The 20,476-nt window shown below is 37.4% G+C and overlaps 2 protein-coding genes across 6 annotated transcripts in view; one reads left to right on the plus strand and one right to left on the minus strand.

Moving 5' to 3' along the window:
• The window catches only part of soul3 (heme-binding protein soul3), a 26,998-nt gene extending 16,269 nt beyond the window's left edge, over positions 1–10,729 (minus strand). Inside the window, exons 1-3 of one of the 4 annotated variants that reach the window (XM_083550550.1) lie at positions 10,289–10,728; positions 7,716–7,810; positions 5,157–5,299 (exon numbers count right to left, since the gene is read on the minus strand). In XM_083550550.1, the coding sequence (XP_083406676.1) occupies positions 5,279–5,299; positions 7,716–7,810; positions 10,289–10,535 (363 nt within the window). In that variant the 5' untranslated portion in view covers positions 10,536–10,728 and the 3' untranslated portion in view covers positions 5,157–5,278. Of the gene's footprint in view, positions 1–5,156; positions 5,300–5,878; positions 6,301–7,715; positions 7,811–10,288 lie in introns of those variants that run through there. The other 3 variants (XM_083550551.1, XM_083550548.1, XM_083550549.1) reach the window with 3 other exon arrangements.
• Positions 1–20,476, plus strand: part of fancm (FA complementation group M) — a 35,979-nt gene that overhangs the window by 5,952 nt on the left and 9,551 nt on the right. For both annotated transcript variants that reach the window (XM_083550408.1, XM_083550409.1), the window contains exons 5-13: positions 13,775–13,906; positions 14,011–14,143; positions 14,708–14,800; positions 14,938–15,030; positions 15,171–15,361; positions 16,088–16,294; positions 16,764–16,998; positions 17,659–17,810; positions 19,144–19,302. In XM_083550408.1, coding sequence (XP_083406534.1) covers positions 13,775–13,906; positions 14,011–14,143; positions 14,708–14,800; positions 14,938–15,030; positions 15,171–15,361; positions 16,088–16,294; positions 16,764–16,998; positions 17,659–17,810; positions 19,144–19,302 — 1,395 coding nt within the window. The remainder of the gene's footprint in view (positions 1–13,774; positions 13,907–14,010; positions 14,144–14,707; positions 14,801–14,937; positions 15,031–15,170; positions 15,362–16,087; positions 16,295–16,763; positions 16,999–17,658; positions 17,811–19,143; positions 19,303–20,476) is intronic.

Below are 20,476 nucleotides of genomic sequence, written 5' to 3' on the forward strand. Positions count from 1 at the left end.
ATAAATCTTTCAACAATACAGAACAATTTGTGATCATCATAGATCCAGCATCAGCTTCTCCATGCCAGGGCCTTTAAACACTCGGCATCTACTTCTCCATGATCATCCATAGGTCCATAATCTTCACGAGGTGGCACGTGACTGGAGCTGGCCAAACCTCAGGATGCCTCGGGATGGGGAGAGAAAGAGAAGCAGTGGAGAGGAATTAGCGTAGCTGCTGTTCATGATATTAACAGCACAAGTTGATAATGTGCATGTAATCATATATTCTGGAGCACAAGGTTGTGATGTGATGTGTGTGATGTGTGTTATGTGTAGGCTTTGCTAAAAAGATATGTTTTTAATCTACACTTAAACTGGGAGAGTGTATCTGAACCCCGAACACTGTCAGGAAGACTATTCCAGAGTTTAGGAGCTAAATGTGAAAATGCTCTACTGCCTTTAGTGGACTTTGCTATTCTAGGAACTACTAGAAGCCCAGAGTTTTGAGATCTCAGGGAGCGTGACGGATTGTAGCGTGTTAAAAGACTGGATAGATACATGGGAGCCAAACCATTTAGTGCTTTATAAGTGAGTAGCAGTAGTTTGTAGTCTATTCGAAACTTAATAGGAAGCCAATGTAGGGACGATAAGATTGGGGTTATATGATCGTATTTTCTTGACCTAGTAAGAACTCTTGCTGCGGCATTCTGAACTAACTGAAGCTTGTTTATTAATGATGCAGGACATCCACCTAGTAATGCATTACAGTAGTCTATTCTAGAGGTCATAAACGCATGGACGAGCTTCTCTGCATCAGATATAGATAACATATTTCTTAGCTTAGAAATATTTCTAAGGTGAAAGAAGGCTGGTTTTGTAACTTGATTGATGTGATTTTTGAAAGATAAGTTGCTGTCTAAAATAACTCCCAGGTCTTTTACCGTTGAACTAGTAGTTACAGAACAACCGTCTAAATGCAGGCTGAGATGCTGGAGCTTCTGTGTACTATTTTTTGGGCCGATGAGCAAAATCTCCGTTTTATCAGAATTTAATAGCAAAAAGTTATGGGTAATCCAATCTCTTATTTCTTCAACACACTCAGTTATGCGAGCTAATTGAGCTGTATTGCCTGGTTTGGATGAAATATATAGCTGGGTATCATCAGCATAACAATGGAAGCTAATTCCATGCCTTCTAATAATATTTCCTAATGGAAGCATGTATATTGTAAAAAGCAGTGGTCCTAGAACTGACCCTTGTGGCACGCCATAATTTACTAGCATTATCCTGGATAGCTCTCCATTTAAATCTACGAAATGGTAACGATTGGACAGGTAGGATTTAAACCAGCTTAATGCCTGTCCCTGAATACCGATGTAATTCTGTAAGCGATCGAGGAGAAGATCATGATCTATAGTGTCGAACGCAGCACTAAGATCTAGTAAAACTAATAGGGAGATGTAGCCTTGGTCTGAAGCTAACAACAGGTTGTTAGTGATTTTAACTAGAGCAGTTTCTGTGCTATGATGGGGCCTAAAACCTGACTGAAACTCTTCAAAGATATTGTTCTCCTGCAAGTGGTTACATAACTGGGCAGCGACAATCTTTTCTAAAATCTTAGACATAAATGGGAGATTTGAAATTGGTCTGTAATTCGATAGCGTGCTTGGATCCAGATTAGGTTTTTTAATGAGGGGCTTAATAACTGCTAACTTGAGGGATTTAGGGACATGACCTAACGATAGTGAGGAGTTAATAATATTGAGAAGAGACTCACCAGCTGTATATAACACTTCCTTCAGAAGTTTAGTGGGAATTGGATCTAACTGACATGTTGTTGATTTAGCTTTCATAATAGCATCATACAGCTCTTCCTGTCCTATACATGTAAGTGCCACATGTTAGTGTGTAGATTTTATGATTTGAAATGCATTTTTTTTTTATTATAAAGCTTTCTAATGCTCCTAATGCTTGATTAGTTTATTACTTTGTTATGCACCGTACAGACAAATGAGCATCACTTTTTAAAAGATATATAGCCTATTAAAAGAACAATATTACTATCAATGCATCGTCGTGCGTTTAAAATCACCATCGGTGAAGCTTTTCTCCTGATGCCGTGCAGCTCAGAACACAGGTGAAGTGTGTGTTTTCATGCCCGGTTGTTTTCAGCGTGACGAATGATTCGCATTTCCTGTAGACAGTCCGAGTCTGGCAGGTCAAACGTCAGAGGAACATCATCCATATTTATGATGTGGTGCGGCCTGATTTAATATAAAGAGTTTCATTGGTTCACCTGAATTCACCTGGTTCACACCTCATTGGTCTAATGTTATTGGTGCGCAGTTTTTTGGCTTGAAGCTTGTGAAACCAAGAAAATCCCAGGAAAAATCCATAAATTAGCCTCTCGTTGTTTAAGACTCGGGGTTCAAAGCGTGGGAAAAAATGTAGCGGCTTATAGTCCGGAAAATACGGTATTCATTGCTATTAAAATTAAAACATTCACTTGGTTGTTGGGGAAATCCCAAATAATTAGGCTACGTTTAAAGAAAATCGGAGAAACGTTGTTTCATTTCACTGTGTACTGCGTCCTGCGTCAGCTGTATATGGTTGAAATGACAATAAAAGCTCATTGACTCTTAAAAAGAGTATTGATATTGATAGATAGACAGATTGGATCGTTCTTGCCGATTATACGTTTAATCAACGACTGTTTTTTATTTGATATTCATTCATCAAACACTTCATGTAAAATAGTACTGAACTTTATTAGAAAAAAAGCCTGTACTTAATGATAAGAATGTGCTAATAAATTATATAAAGATATATATATAATTAATAAAGTAATAAATATAATATAGCGATTCATGCAGCGTGCAGAGTCGCAAATAAAAACAAACAGCACGTGGCACCAGTGATTCGCCTTTAGAGGCCGCTCTTGTAACAAAAGCAGACCGGAAGACGGAAAAACTATCGGGATGGATTTTTTTCCTGGTAGCCGACAGTTCCAGCAGTCAACTGTCTGTGCCTTTTACCTCAATTAATAACTAAAGGATTTGTTTAGTATGAAAGCCAACCTTTATTATCAAATACAGATATGATGTGAGTAATATCTTTTAAAAAACTATTTTTTTTCGTTAATATTTTTAAAGAAACGCGTATAAGTCTCTTGTGGTGTCCATAAGCTTTTTTTCTGGTGTAAAATATAATCTGCCACTGAGATGCCACAGAGGTCAGATCTGGTGATCTCTAGTGTAACAGATCCTATTGCACTGGCCGTTGCGTGGACTGTGCATAAAGTCCACAAACCTAATGTCTTTTCTACATTAGGAAAAAAATTAAACACTCCATTAGATTAATTTTTTTTAATTTAATTCCTCTATCCATTTTACCAGTTTTTGTGGGATAATTTGGGTTGGGATGAAGTTCTGGTTATTTACATAACTTTATTCATTATTATGGATGTTTAAAAAAAAAAAAAAAAAAAAAAGGTTGTTATGTTTCACATATTAAAAATAATAATTATAATTTTCATAAAAAGACAAAAAAAAAAATTTGGAATCAGGAATTTTTAACTTGTGGTTTTGGAACTGTTTTCCACAAGAGTTGTAGCTTTCAAATCTGCTGTAAATTGAAGATCACTCAAGGCCTTGTTGTTGCTTCTCAGTTGTTTTTTTTTTTGTTTGTAATGTTTTGTTTCTGGCTTTTCCATATCTAATCACATTGAGTCACCGAACAGGATTTGCCAGTCCGATTCCATCTAACTCATAAACACACATGAGACATTTTCAAAATTACTGCATACAATTTCTTAAACTGATTTTCTTTTCGTGTACTGTCTGTTCCTGCATCTAAATAACCAACACTATTAATGTGTATGTGTTAGATTCGGTTGTACTAATATCCAATTTTTACATAATTACTGTGATCGTAGTTTTCCAGCAGGCCTTTTAATTCCACACCCATATAGAACCTCCAACTAAACCACTTATTTTTCTGACGTTCCGCTTGTGCCGTTCCGGAAATGTCTTTTTAAAGTCTTATGTTTACCTCTGTATTTAAGGTATTTGTTAGACACTCCCTAAATCATTCATTTTGCCGTCTGGTTAAAATACGATCCGTCTAAACCAGAAGAAGCCAAAAGTTTGTCCTATGAAAGGCCAAAATTCAAAGAAGATTTGGCCGGAAAATATTAAAAATATATATATATTTTAAAAAAGGAATAATCGACGGAATAACCGGTAGAATACTCGACAACTAAATAATCGCCAGCTACAGCCCCAGTTCATTTTTTTATTTCTTTACATTTAATTTTTTATTTTTTCTGAATTTCTGACCTAAGGCAATAGCAAGAAAAGAATGCATTACGCTAAGCTCTTTATATTTACAAAGCAAGATTCCTTGAAGCGTTTCTTGGAAATTCACTTCCTGAAAAAGAATAACGTTAGTAAACATGCAGCATGTTTGTTAATAAACTTTTTTTTACGGAGAAATAAAAAGTGAAGAGATGTCAGAAAATGATAAACTGAGTGGAAAGACTTTACACTGCTGCGAGTTATTATTCAGAAATCTACCGAACTTCCTGTTTCAGGACAAAAGGTTTGTACGAGAGAAAGATGTTTTCTCAGGAAACCCTTCACTGTCTTTGAATGAACCATATCTCATTGACGCGATGTGCAGCTGCGGGGTTGGTGTAGCCGGCTACGATGAAGGAGTTGGTGACATACAGCTCAGGAGAATCCAGGATCTCTGCCAGAGTGTTGATTTGACTCGTGAGGGTGGACTCATTGGTAGCACCAGTGAAGGCCCTGGGACACAGAACGCACCATGACTTGCTAGCACGAACATCTGTTTACTGATGAACCTGTAACTGTAAAACAAGTGTTCTCATGCAGCGGACCTGGTGTAGACTGGCCACTCCTCAATCACTATATCGGGATCAAGAGGCTGTGGTGGCCGAGCCTGGTGGTTTAAGGGAAGATAGTATGCTACGGTAACTCCTCGCGACAAGCTCACGTTAGCCCCCTCTATTCGCACCACCGTCAGGATGGGTATGGTCATGCCCAGATAAATCCCTGTAATGCAAAGCACCGAGACGATGCAACAAATCTGTGAGCAAACTTACTATTTGTTGCATTTTTATTTATTTATTCAATTCATTCTTTGTCATACCTAAAGAATTCTGCTGGCAAATGTATCTCATGATCTTCATTAAGCCGTAGCCAATGCTCTGTTCGTACGTTTCCTCTTCGACCGTGGTGCAGGCCCAGTGCGCCTTGTCGTAGCGCCGCTTCTCTTAAAGCAGGTCCCCACACTGCTGGGCGGGAAAACACACTTCGCACTTTAGATCCTTGTAAAACTATTTCTTAATAGGATTGATTTATAGCACCCTGGAACTCGCATCTCCCCGTGGCTTTTCTTCATCCAGGACTGACTTATTCCTTTTTAAAATAGGGATGCGCATAGCCAACAATACGATACATTAAAGATACATATAAAGCAGCTACCAAAGCGATTCGCCTGTATTTAAATGCAGTGCGATCTGATTCAACACGATGCAGTTGGGAGAAAAAAACGCAAAATGGTTACAGATTGTACGGTTTTTTTTTTGGTTTTTTTTGGTTCAAACAGTGAATAAATTTTCTTAAGTGCCTTCTGACTTTGTAGCAGATTAAAACGATTAAATTAAACCAGGAATTCTTTTCCTATTTCTGTGTTTTTGTACAAGTTGCGCATTGTGTTACTGTTATTTTTAGTGTGATTTTTCAATTTTTATTTTTATTTTTTATAAATATATAAAGACTATAGGATACTTTTTTTAAATAAAATTTATTATTATTTTTTTTTAAACATTATAACCAAAAATTATTTATTTTTTTTGACTAAAAGTGCAATGTGCAAACTTACTTTTGCTAACAAGTTTTCTTGTTTTTTTTTAAAAAAATAATAATGAATACAACATCAAAAACTTTTTTTGGGGGGGATTACTAAAGTGCAAAATGTACAATTTATTTACAATTTCTGTTTTTTTCTAGGAAAATAAAGTAATATAACAAAATATGAAGGATTTGTAAAGTGCAAAATGCAGACTTAACTAAAATCACTTTTTATGAAATAAATAGTTGTCACCTGGAAAAACAAAACAGTAATCCCTGAAGAAAAAATATTTTCCCATTCAGAAGCATGGTTCTGTTTGAGGTGCTTGAATTAATTAGTCGTGCTGCTTCCTTAAGTTTCCACGGACAAATTTTATTTTGGCTTGTTCAACGTCGGAAGTTGCAAACCCGAACCCTTTTCATACGACTGAAGAAACCCCGCCTGAAATTGTAAAATCGGTTTTCATTTTTCAACATCAACAAAAACCATGAATTCGAATTAATCGCTAATAACAGTTAACCACAGCTCTAATCAAAATATTGGTTTGCAATATGATTATACATAAACAACATTTTAAAAAAGTCGATACATGAGAAACCCACACTCATTACCCACGGTCCTCTGGTTTATTTTCTATATTAAAAAAAAAGATTAAAATTTTTTTTTATTTTATTATTTACATTTATGTCATTTGGAAGATGCCCGTATCCAGAGCGACTTATAGTTATCCTAGTTATACAACTGAGCAATTGAGGGTTGAGGGCCTGGCTCAAGGTCCCAGCAGTACCAACGTGGTGGTGCTGGGATTTGAGCTCATGACCGTCCGATCAGAAGTCGAACATCCTATCCCCAAAATGAAACAAGCTGGAAACGCTCTGTATATGTTAGAATGTGTGGAAAACAGGCGTGTACCGGTACAGGGCTTTCAGTTCGGTGCACATGTGTACCGAATGCAATCCTTTTTCAAATCTAAATTCCAGCATAAACATGGCGGACAGAGAGTTTGTTTTGTCTCAACCTCTGACTTTTTTTTGGTTTTTTTATTTATTATTAGTGTTAAACTTGAAAACATACACAACAATGCCAGGGGTATAAAAAACAAACAAACAAAAAATCCTAGAGTTAGCGCAGTGTCACTGTGGCTACTCACTCCGCACTGGAAATACGATTTGAAGTGCATTGTAAAACTCAGATTTTGTTTTGCGCATGCGTAAAATCTCGTATGACAGTCTCCCGATATGAATTCTTTAGCGTTTCAGTGTGTCCAGCTTCAACGATTTCTTTTAAAAGGAGAAAATACAGACAATTTCGCATAACGATGGAGTGAATGAATGAATGATGGAAGGAATGAATAAAGACATCTGTTAAAGTACGCCGAACAGAAAAAACATCTAAGATCATAACTTTAGAAAATCTAATATTAAATGTAAAACACACACGCACACTTCTACACATCTGTATTACGCAAACGGAATTCAACCAAAATTAACTACTCAATTGAAATTTTCCATTTATTTAATTATATTTCATTCATTTGTGCCAATTAAATCGATTACTCAATTTAATCAATATAATAAAATGTTTATTGCATTCATTTGACTTATTCTATGCTATTTTTATATATTTTTATGAAGTTTTATATATAGATATTATAGATTATTTTATATATTATTTAAACAAGCAGGAATTTTATTTCAAATTGTTTTACAAATTTAACCAGAAAAAAATTAAACCAGATTTAACTTGAAAATTTGACTTAAAAATCGAGGTACGTAACATTGAATTTTGTGCACCGTTACACCCCTAATTTAGCATGTGTTTGGAGAAGCTGAAAGTCTGATTATAATTATTCCTACCTTCTTTTTACGCGAGAGAAGTGTGAAGGAAACCGTTTCCCGCTGATGAGTGCCGTTATTATTGGTTGTTAGCTGCTGAATGGGTTCTGCCATATCTGTAAAAACAAGAGGAGAAAATAAGAGCACATTGAGATTCGGTCTGAGTACAATAAATTATTAGAACATAGCCTGGCCAGAACTAGTTATTAGCACTAACAAAGCTCCGTCATTAGTAGAAGTCGACGATAGTGGATTTTACAGGTACCGATAGCTAGGTTGGATCGTACTTGCCGCTAAGCGATTAATCAATCAATAGTTTCTAAAATGTATACTGTATAAAAAACAAACACACCATGGACAATATACTGAACTTTATTACAAACAAAAAAAAAAACGCTACTGATTCATGAAAATGTACTAAATTAAATACATACAAATAATTTAATTATATTAAAAAATATATAAAAAAAAATTGGTAAATAAGACATGCATTCAAACTGAAACAAAAAGTAACACCCACAATAAGTAAAAAGCACTTCTTCAACTTTTCCAGCAAGCTTATTGTGAACAGCTTAAAGGCATATTTCACATGTTTATGTTCTACTGTATTGTCCAGTGAAACATAGAATTTAAACCCTGAAACAAGCTGTACACTCAATACACCCACCATCTATATCAGGAGTCCCCAAACATTTGTCAAGTCAAGTCAAGTGGCTTTTATTGTCATTTCTACTATACACAGTGGTACACAGTAGAGAGTAAAAACGAGACAACGTTCCTCCGGAACCCTGGTGCTACACTAAACAACAACATAGAGCTACAACACAACACAAGCTACATAAAGTGCATCGAGTGCAACCAAGTGCAAACGGTGCAGACGAAAAACAGTACAGACAGACAACACAAGACAAGACACAAAACCCAATATAGCGCCGACCAGTAAACCTACTGTATACTTTGATTATACAGTACTGTGCGAGGAGAACTGTAAAAACTGTACCCGGGAGAGAATATAAACAGAACAATGTAGTGCAAAAAACAGCATGTAAACAGTGTAGTATAATACAGTGAAAAAACAGCAGAGATGTTGTCTGTGAGGGCCACATCATTTTTCCTTTATTCAATGGTGTTCTGTCTGTAACAGAATATTACGTGCCGTAGTGACCACCAGTATTATTGTGGGGATTTTATTATGATTTTAAATATATTTGTTATGTCTCCTAATGCTAGATTAGTTTATTATTTTGTTATGCACCGTACAGACAAATGAGCATTACTTTTCAAGAGATATATATAGCCTATCAAAAGAACATTACTATCATAATGACATTTTTTCATGTTCATTGCTATTGAAATCAAAACATTTGCTCACTAATCAACTGCCTTTTTTATGTATACTGAATAAAAAACAAACAAACTAAACCCTTCATGTTAAAAAAGTACTGGATTTAATTACCAAAAAAACTCTGAACAATGACAGTCATATTTAAAAAAATTAATAAATATGTATATAAATATATGTTTTACTAATATCATATCTGTATTTGATAATAACATTTTGGCTTTCAAACTAAAACTTCCCTTAGTTATCAATAAAGGTTGAGGATAGTTCATGCAATTAACTATTGGCAAAAAGTCCATACCGATAGTTTTTCCGGCTTCCAGTCATATATATATATAAATTTGGCTTTGATCCGACACTATTTCAAGACAGACAACAATCTTGTCGTGCCGTGGCCATAGCATCTTATACCTAGTTTGCATTCCCTTCGGTGCCACTCAGATTGCGCCCTGTAATCTTCTCCGCTCCGTGCCTGCATTTCTTTGGCACTCAAAGTAGGTCCGTGTGGTTTACCTTCATGTGCGCAGATGTGCCAGGGTGACAACAGAGAACAGGTTTAACCGAGTACAAACATTGCAGAGACTTTAGGTTTCCCATTGTATGGTGAATTCACACTGCGACACCTGACTGCCACACCATATGCGCTTTTTAAACATCTTATTTCAGTTCTGTTTGCTGTTATAATCAGTTTCAGTGTTCTATAAAGGCTTTGAACCATCTCTGGTTAGTAGTGATCTTTCAGCTCCAATAATGAGATCTGACAATGATTTTAGAGGAAGTAAGGAGACAGTTCATTTCAATGGTGTTCAATGGGCTTGAGGAGGTCAAGGAGGAGGGAAAGGAGAAAAAGATTGAGGGGGGAAAGTAGTAGGAGTGTAGGAGAGTGGAGGTTAGAGTGGGCACTCTAAATGTTGGTACAGACATGACATGCAGGTAGTTGGGTGGAAAGAGGCAGATGTAGAGGACAGGGGGGTATGGAGATGGATGATCCGCTGTGGCGACCCCTAATGGGAGAAGGCGAAAGAAGTAGTAGGTCAGGTGTCCTCAAACTTTCGCACTTATCCTTCAGGAACCGAGATATATCCGTGTAAAATCGTTCGCCAATAAAAGTCACACGCCTCAAGGTTCCATCATGACCTCCGGTGGACACATTATCAATCATCTATACGCCAACGTTTAAGAGGGGGCGATGACGATTGACTTATTTCACCACCTCTGTTAGATAAATAAATGGAACCAGATTATATTTTACCTCTCGGCACTTCTATTTGATGTCCTCTGGCGGCGTCCTGCCAGAAATGGAGCATCCTGTTCTGCTCTTCATCCTCCATCATCCCCCTCTCCGCAAAACTCGAACCAGAGAGCTGATCATCATCAGATAAAGTCTCGAGATCTTCCAGTGTGATCATGCCGTGCTGAGGTCCCGACCCCTGATCCTCTCCCTCTCTTCCTCTACCTCTTTCTCTTTCTTCGTTAAACCCACACGTCCCTCCGTCCATCACGAATACCCGCAGGTCAAATTAGTGGCGCGCGCCCTCCCGTTTTATTGTTTTTCGGAAGCGCGCGAGCTTTCACAGACAGACAAACAAACAAACAAGTAAACAAAAGCAACAACAAAAGCCGTTTTCTTTATTATAAAAAGAAAAAAGAAATCAGATGAAGTAAAAGCGCGGCTTCGGAGCGACTCTGCCGCGCTTCATGCTTTATAAGCGCTCGAGCGACACCACGTGACCCGGACAACCCACGTGGAAGCGCTGCACAAAATTATACTTTCTGATCGTGTTTATTTATAATAAACCTATTAATTTGCCCGTTTTGTTTACATTATAGCCCAGGTTCTATATATAAACTACATCTACATATATTTTTGGAATATAAGCGCTCTGTGTGTGCGCGCGCGCGCGCGTGTGTGCATGCGCGTGCATCACAGCCTCCTGGCAAATAAGTCCTTGTGATTTCCTTGTGAGAAGCATGGAGATGCAGATGCTCTGCTGTTAAAGCTGTAGAGATCCCTTATTTCTCCCCCCATTCTGATGTTTGATGAGAGCATTAACTGAATCTTTTTACCTGTGATTTTTTTGTGCATATTTCTGATGATTGGGTATTAATAATATTAATTATTTATTTACAGTGCATCCGGGAAAGTATTCACTCCATCGCTTTACTTTTTCCACATTTTGTTACGTTACGGCTTCATTCCATAATGGATTAAATGCATTAACTTTTCTCAAAAGTCTACAAACAATACCCCATAATGACAACTTGAAAGAAGTGTTTGAAAGCAGATTTATTCAAAATACAAAGTAAATCATAATCATCACATGTACGTAAGTATTCACAGCCTTCGAAATTACACTCGAGATTGAGCTCAGGTGCATCCTGTTTCCACTGATCATCCATGAGATGTTTCTACAACTTTATTGAAGTCCACCTGTTGTAGCCGTGAAGTCCTTTTAGGCAGGTCTGAAAAAATGTAAAGCAACAATGATAAGAAAAAAAAAAAGTAAACCTAAATATATACAAAGTATAATTGATCAATTAACAAAATGGACCCAGGAAATCAAAATCAAAATCTGCTGTGACCAGCTTTGCCTGCAAAACAGCATCAATTCTTCCAGGTTCACTTGCACACAGTTTTTGAAGGAATTCGGCAGGTAGGTTTTTCTGGACATCTCAGAGAACTAGCCACAGATCTTCTGTGGATGGAGGCTGCCTCAAATTCTTCTCTCTTCATGTTTTCCCAGACAGACTTAATTATGTGTAGATCAGGGCTCTGAGAGGGGCAAAACTATTATTCCCAGGACTCTTTGTTCTTCTCCACACTGAAGATAGTTCTCAATGAAATTGGCTTTATGTTTGAGGTCGATTTTTTTCCTGCATTGCTGACTCGATTAGTCTTCTTTCCATGTCGGAGGTATGACTTTTTGGCTGTAATTTTTCTGTGAAGACCACTTCTGGCTAGACTTCTTTGCACAGTAGATGGTTGTACCTGGGTACCTGGTTTCCACCAATTCTTTGTTGATGGCACTGCTGGACATCTGATTTCGAAGACAAGTCAGCACGATGTGCCTTTCGTTTGCTGCATTAAGTGACTTTTGCTGACCAACGCATCCATGTTCCTCAACACTATACGCTTTTTTTTTGTAGCTTGAACAGCACATTTTAAAACTTCATTCTGTTGTGAAATCTTTGCCCGGGAGAAACCTTGTGTCTCCTTGCTGTGCTCAGTCTTTCCACAGTATAGGACCTCTGACATGAAACTACCTCACCTTCATAGTTTGCCCTTCCTCTGTTCCTCACCCAGTTGTAAACCTCCTACACAGCTGTTAATGACACCCCACATAATGTAAATAAAGATGTAAGAACTGAAAGCTAAAGGGTGCGAACACCAAATATTGATTTGGATTTTTTTATTTACTTTAATTTTTACTTTACTTTAAAATTTACTTTAATCGTTTACTTTTACTTGTAAGTTGTTGGTTTTTTTTTTACATCTGGTTAGCTTCACAAGAACTAAAACCAGAGAAATACGTGAGGATTTGATTCAACTTTGGGTATGACTCCTGAAGCGGAAGTGTTGAATAATAACAGTATTTATAGTTAAATTAAGGCTTTATAAATGTCCCTCAACTCGTACTGCAATACTTTACACACACACAACAAATCCCATATTAAACCAATAATGTGCACACTGCCAGCCCTCCATTGTCCTTGAAAAACAGGGTTAATTATAAGAATCTCGCCTCCTTGTCGGTGCGCCCGTGTCAATTCGAATCACACGCAGTTCCGCATCACATTCAGGTAGCTAGGTCAACCTTGCGAACTTAGAACGGCCTTTCTTTTTCGTGTGTGTATATGAACCAAATGAACCTCTGTAATGTTAAAGAATTAGTGAAATGGATTTTCCGATACGATACTCTCCAAAGCATTTATAGCAGTTCAAGCAGTCATCTGGGTTCATGCTGCCGAGCAACACTGAACTGATCCAGGCACTTCAACCCCAAAAGGGAAAGAGACCAGGATAGTGAAGGGGACGGGGGACATTTGGTTAGTGAAAGAGACTCGCTTTCTCTACAGAGGTAGCAAAAAGTATTAGGATTTTAGCTGGAAAGCAAAAAAACGAATCTCGCATTTCTTCGTCCAGGTCTGTTTGCGAATGTCCGTCTGAAAGTGGGCAGTTCTATAAGCTATAAGTTTGGTGTTTCAGGAGGCATTTGGGGCTTGTTAAATAAAAAACATGATTTACATCTATAATGTGCGCAATCTTATCTCCAGCCCTTTGTATAACAGGTTACAGTCCGGGATGAAATAATATACATTGAATGGTGTGTATTGTGTGTGTGGTCGAATTCTTACAGATATTAGAGTCTGTCTGATTTAAAGAGAGGAGTGTGTACTAGTTGGTTTTATCCAGGAAGCTTCACAGACACACACACACACACACACACACACACACACACACACACACAGTGTTTGTGGACACCCGACCATCACTCTCGTGTGAGACCAAGTTGGCATGGAATTTTCCTGTATTCTGTTTTCAGCATTAAGATTTTCCTTTTTTCGGAGTCTGTTCCTTTAGTCTTTTGGGTTCATTGTTCATAATAAGTTTTTGATGTCCACGAAAAAAAACTTTGTCATAATACCTTTTAACAAAGATCTGTTGTGTGTATTTTGTATTGTGTAAATGTTCAATTGTATCGTGTTAACCAACAGCCTGTTTTTGGTTCTGAAAAAGGTTTTGGAAAGATTTACCTCACGCCTGACCCAGATGAGCGTGCTGAACCTGCGTGACCTTCGCTCCCTCACAAAATACCAGGTCATTCTGGCTCGAGAGCAATTTAGACGCAACCCTCCGTCCAATCTCACGGTATGGCCTTTAAAATCTGCTCTGTGACCCATATAGAGTGCAAGAAATGTGATGATATTGGATTGTATTCAATAATAGCAAATATTTGTAATGTTTTGGAGCAGGGAGCACAGCACGGTGCACTGGAGGGTGATTTCGCTCTGTGCATCAGCCTCTACCATGGTTATGAGCTCCTGCAGCAGATGGGCCTCCGATCTCTCTTTCTTTTCGCACAGAACATCATGTCCGGCTCTAAAGGTGCCTCAAGGGACTTAAACAGACTTGTTAAGCGCTGCATTATGTTTTACCCCACTGCATAGTTAAAGGCCTGCGTACTGCATATGCATTATAACTAGAGGTCAACAGATAGTGGATTATACCAATAGCCAGATGGGATTGTACTTCCTGTAAACAGATTAATCAACCGATCGTTTTTAAAATGGATACTGTATTATAAAAAAAATCTATAAAAAAAAAAATGCTTAATGAATTAAATATGTATTTTATATATATATATATATATATATATATATATATATATATATATATATATATATATATATATATATATATATATATATATATATATATAATAATGAATTTTGAATAATAACGCATTCAAACTGAAGCAAAAGTAACACAAAATAAATAACAGCAGTGATTTGCCTCTAGAGGCCGCTATCGTACTGTATAACGCAACCCGGAAAAACTGCCGGTATGTGTTTTTACTGATAGTTCCAGTGATTCAACAAGCAAAACATATTAATTGGTCAACCTCTAATTATAACCTGTAATTACACAATTTGTTTTGTATTTTCTCAGAGACTTCACGAGCCAGAAACGAGCTGCAGCGCTGTCCTGTCTTCATGGACCTGTACAGGGAAATGGAGACCATGTTTCTTGACACGACCAAAGGCACTTTATTGTTCTTTAAGTGAAAGACCAACATTAAAGATCATACACAGTGTTTATTCCAGCCTGTTAAATTTCAGACTGTATGGATTAATTGTTTACACTGATCATATGTGATGTTTGTTTTTTTTTCTTTTTAGGGCCTGGGGATCAGTTTTTCTACAGCCATCCAAAGCTCCAAAAACTGGATGAGGTGATCCAGCAGCATTTTAATGACTGGGAGAAGAGTTCAGGTACAGTTTACTACGTTTATATCCAAGGACTTTATATTTTTAACATAATCATGAAAATAAAATGTTATTCCATGATAGTGTTGACCAGAAGCAGTATTATATTTGTCAAAACTAATCCATCTCTGATCATGTTGCTCTAGGTAGCGCTGCAGAACCTGCAGCCAAAGCGGAGAGCACAAGAGTGATGATCTTCTCGTCATTTCGCGAGAGCGTTCAGGAGATCGCTGAGATGCTTAATCGCCACCAACCCCGTGTCAGGGTCATGACCTTTATGGGACAAGCGTCTGCCGGGAAAGGAGTTCGAGGTTTCACTCAGAAGGAGCAGCTTGAGGTAAAATCTTAATCATGGGTGCAAGAGTTACCTTACATCATTGCATACATGATCAGTGAGTCTCTGCTTATGATTATTAGCTGTGGGCACCAATAGTCATTTATTGTAGTTCCGTCATTGTTGAGGTTATCAGATTTTCACTTATAGACACAGGAATGCAAAAATGGTTGACTGTAATGCTTAGCTATTATAACTGTTCATAGGGAACCATCCTCAGTAGCAGCATGTTGTCTTCAAATGAGAGGTAGGGCATCAGGATGAATCGGGCAGGTCCGCAAAGAAGAAACGGAAAGGATCACTGGTACCTCAGGAGCATGTTTAACTCGATGGAGGGGTGGGGGTTCGGGTCATCAGGGAGGAAATGATGCATTATTCGGTATCTTTATTGTATAGTTAAGGCCACTGTGCAGAATGATCAGGGTGCAACCACTGTTACTTAATAATGATGGAAGAGACTGATAGTCATAAAATACATGATGACCTCTACGAGGAATTCAATTATAAGGTGCACTTAGTTTTTCGCACATAGCGTTTTTGTTTTTTTTTTCATTTCAGCTTTATTTATTATGGCGTGTCTATATATATATATATATATATATATATATATATATATATATATATATATATATATATATATATATATATATACCTGAAAATGTCAGGTGTCCCTTTACTTTTGTATATATTATGCGTTCTTAATGTGTTTTATATTTAATATATTATCAGGTGGTGCGCCGGTTTCGAGAGGGCGGCTTTAACACCTTGGTCTCTACTTGTGTGGGGGAGGAGGGACTGGACATCGGAGAGGTCGACCTAATCGTCTGCTTCGACGCTCAGAAAAGTCCCATCCGTCTGGTGCAACGAATGGGCCGAACCGGGCGCCACAGGCAGGGACGCATAGTGGTCATACTGGCTGAAGGACGAGAGGAGAGAGTGAGTCCTTTTAATAATAATAATAAAAAAAAAATAATAATAATAAAGAAGACACTTTGGAAATCCTTTCCCTACATTTTAATTACCGGTAGTGATATCCCTATTTTAATTAGCGTTATAAGATCAATAAAATCATCTGCAATACTGAATACATAATTGGACACAGATTGGAGACAGTGAGGTCACTGAACAAACTCCTGTCAATCATGGAAAATCCATCCCACCCACTACCTGGAGTTCATTTTTCAACAGACTGATTCAAAGTATGGTTCAGGAAATGAACTTGCTGTTTTTTCCCCTGTTTCTCCATTTTAACTGGTGGTGCGTCAGTAATAATGGTCCGTGGGGAAACAAAATCATATATAACCAAAGCTACAGTAGTCATTTTTCTGTTTCATTTTTATTGTATTTTCTTGTGTATTGTATGCTGACATGGCATTCAATACATTCTTCTACTACTATTTCACAGACCTATAACCAGAGCCAGAGTAACAGGCGCAGTGTGAACAAGTGCATCATGGGAAGCAAGCACAGCTTCTCCATGTTCCCCCACAGCCCCCGCATGCTGCCGGCTGGAGTCACTCCCATGCTGCACAAGATGCACATTACATGTGGTCAGTTTGAGGTCAAAGAGAGCAGCAGGCGGTCCAGCAACGTCCGACAGTCACTCAGCAGAGGGTCTCTTTTCGAGCCGGACGCCCAGGGTACTGACGCAGAGGCCTATTACTTTTATGTTGAATAATAATTACTGAGTTGACTCAGGTAGTACGGAATTCCTAAGAAGCCATGCATTATATTTAAATATATATAATTTTTTATTATTATTATTTGTTTTCTCGTGATCTCGACATAATTTTCTTTTGAACTTGACAAAACAAACATTGTTTTACGACATAATTTTTCCATATAATTGGCATAAGTGCACGTTTAAATTCAGCGTCATCGCATCATCATGGATGGACACGTCCTGCTCTCACAAGTTGGCTGGCAATGAAATTGACTACATGTTTTAGGGTCGCTATATTATCTTCGATGATAATGTTGCAGACTTGACAGCCTCAAGTGTTAGACACTTATGTGTAAGTTGTCAATCACTGACTCAGAGATATTTGAGCTCGAGTGAGTCCCTGATCCAAGTAAAAGCGAACGTGATCATCCATGATGCTGTGATGATGCAGAATACAAAGAAAAATGAAGTGCTGATCACGAAGATTTAGTGTTTATGTTGAGAAAACAAGAACGTATGTGTCATAATAACATGGCCTTTTAGGACTTCCGTAGAATTATGTTAGAAGCACAAGTTTCAATCGGAAAATGAATCCTGTGTGTAAATGTTGATCGTAAGCATGTGGCTTTGTGTGCAGATGGTCTGCAGGGTCATGTTAAGGACGACGGCTTTCTCTCACCTGCTGGCGAGGCGGAGTGGTTATCTACCATGAAGTTGGGTGAGAATGAAGCCCAGCCCAGACTCCAGCAATCCTCCTTCCTGTGCTTTAACACAGACCCACAGCCAGAGGTACGCTCTTCTCATGTAGTGCAGTGCTCATGGTTAGGGTGTGTTAGGGTAGTTACAGCAAGCAATATTATATATGTTTATACATGCTCATTGATTTGATGTCTGCGGCTTTAAGACGGTATTTTCTTGTCGATTCGTATTGAGTTTAATAAAAAAATCTCCATGCTAATTGGGAAGATCATATTCAGAACACGTTTTTATCTATCAGCAGAAATGAGGCAAAACTTGCACCAAAGTTGATTTCTAACTTAATTCTTGTTTAAAAGCTTTTAAAGAGCTTTATTTTTTTAATTTCAAGGTTTTTATTTTATTTATTAACATGGTTATATACAGAATACAGCTTTGAGTATCTCTGTAATCTGTGCATTAAATAAAAGGGACATAAATATAAGATAAGAGAAAATATGAGAAAATAAAAGAAGACATGAGAAAATATATTAGAACGTGGTTTTCAAACTTTTGCTTGTGGGCCGGATACAGCCCGCTCCTACATTTGAAATGGTCTCTAAACAATGCCAGAAACATAGAATTTTAAATACGTTTAACTCGAACTTTAAACTAAAATTCCCTTAGTTATTAATAGAGGTCGAGGCACTAAAAGTTGATTGCTGGAACTATCGTCCATCCGCAAAAATACAGAAGTTTTTCCGACTTCAGATCTGCTGTCATTACGTGAGCGGCCTCTGGAGGCGAATTACTGAATCACGTGCTGTTTATTTTTACACGGAAGACTGTGTGCTGCATGGAGAGCGCTATAATATATTTATTATTTCTATTATATTAATTATATAATTATATTTAGTAATGGATATATTCAAATTTACATTAGCACATTTTCATGATTCAGTACTGTTTTTCATTCTTTTTGTAATAAAGTTCAGTACTATTTTACATGTTTTTTTTTTTTATCCAGTATCCATTTAATAAACTATCGGTTGATTAATTAGTTATCGATAAGTACGATCCAACCTTGCTATGGATATCCACTCACATCTGTTGACCTTCAGTTATAAAGTATAAAATAGCCTTATTTTATGTTATATTCACCCACCAACCATAGGTGTAAGTAAGTAAACGTTTTGATTCAAATAGCAATAATTATAAAAGCATGTCATTATGATAGTAAAAGTAATAAAGGTGGTAGTTAGTGCAAATATATGCAAAAGTGCAAAAGGCAAGATGTAACTGTTCAAAATTTAACTGCTATAAGACAGTTGTACAAGTGGATATAATATAACTATACTCTGTGTTGGTTACAGTTCGTAGCTGTCATGTCATTTAATGATGATTGGCAAAATTGTCATGCGGATGAGTGTGTGTGATGTTTGTGTAGAAGTGTGTGAACGGCCCGGTGCGAGACCTATCTCTTTGGGAATGGAGACACTGGCAGAATCAGCCTCTTCCAACACATAAAGTGGACCACTCGAGCCGCTGCCTCCATTTCACCGCCATCATGGAACTTATTGACCAGATGAGACAGGAGGAGGAAGGGGTGAGGCACGGGGGGGCATTGTTTATTTGGCATTCTTATTATGTTTGTGCACCATTTTGCATTACATGCAGAAAGACATGGGTCAGGGGGTTGTGTGTTTGTGTGTGTGTGTGTGTGTGTGTGTGTGTGTGTGTGTGTGTGTGTGTGTGTGTTTGTGGGTGGGGGGTTTGTAAAAAATCTACATTTTAGGCCCTAAAAAGTCTTAAATTCACTTTTCTAGGTCTTAAATAGTTGTAAACAGGTCATAATTTATTTGTTTTTTGTTTGTTTTTGGGGCGTTGTAGTCTCTCTTTCGCTAGTCCAAATATAATTTACTGTATTACGACTACAAATGAGACCAACAGCCAATCAGCTTTCCGGTATTGACACGACTGTCTCTTGAACTGTACCACAAACGTAAAACAGATTTAATATTTTGGCGAATGACGTTATTGTTTGTGTTCGATTTCGTGATATAAGTCTTACATTTTATTTTTAACAGTCTTAAAAATGTTTTAAAAAGTCATGTTTGACTTGGTGAAACCTGCAGAAACCCTATATGACGTTACACAGTTATAATACACCTTTTTTTAAAGATGGTATTTTCTTTTGAAAGCCTTCAGTTGAGCTTAAAGTGACCTGTTACTTGTTTAGAATATATAATCAGTACATTTTATTGATTTGGTCTCCTAACAACTCTAACAAAGCAAGATTCCTTGTTCTTTACACTACACTTTTGGGAGCAATAATATAATTTCAAACAGCTATATATAGACCAAGACTTGGTCATTAGACTTGTGGTAGACAAGTGACTAAGAACTGGTAGCCCAATGGTTCAGATTATGGACTTCTGATTGGAAATCCCAGCGACAGCAAACTCCCACTTCTGGGTCCTTAACCCTCAACTGCTCAATAGTTTAATTGTAAGCCAAATGCCATAAATATAAAAATATACATTAATAGCTTAAGAGGAAAAGATTTGAGGATTAAAGACAGGAAAAGGAACCTCATTTGATTTGTTCACTTGAAGCTTTAAATAATGCAGAAGAAAATCAGAATGAACTGAAAGACTTATAATTAATTGTGGTTGCCAGGTTTCCATAAACCACGCATAAGCACTAAAACTATTGCAGAAATTGAGACTTGGAAAAGACAGACACATTAAAACAAACTGTTTTTGCACTTACAGTATGCA

This window comes from Silurus aristotelis (assembly GCF_946808225.1).
Source record: "Silurus aristotelis genome assembly, chromosome: 9".
Classification (NCBI taxonomy): Eukaryota; Metazoa; Chordata; class Actinopteri; order Siluriformes; family Siluridae; genus Silurus; species Silurus aristotelis.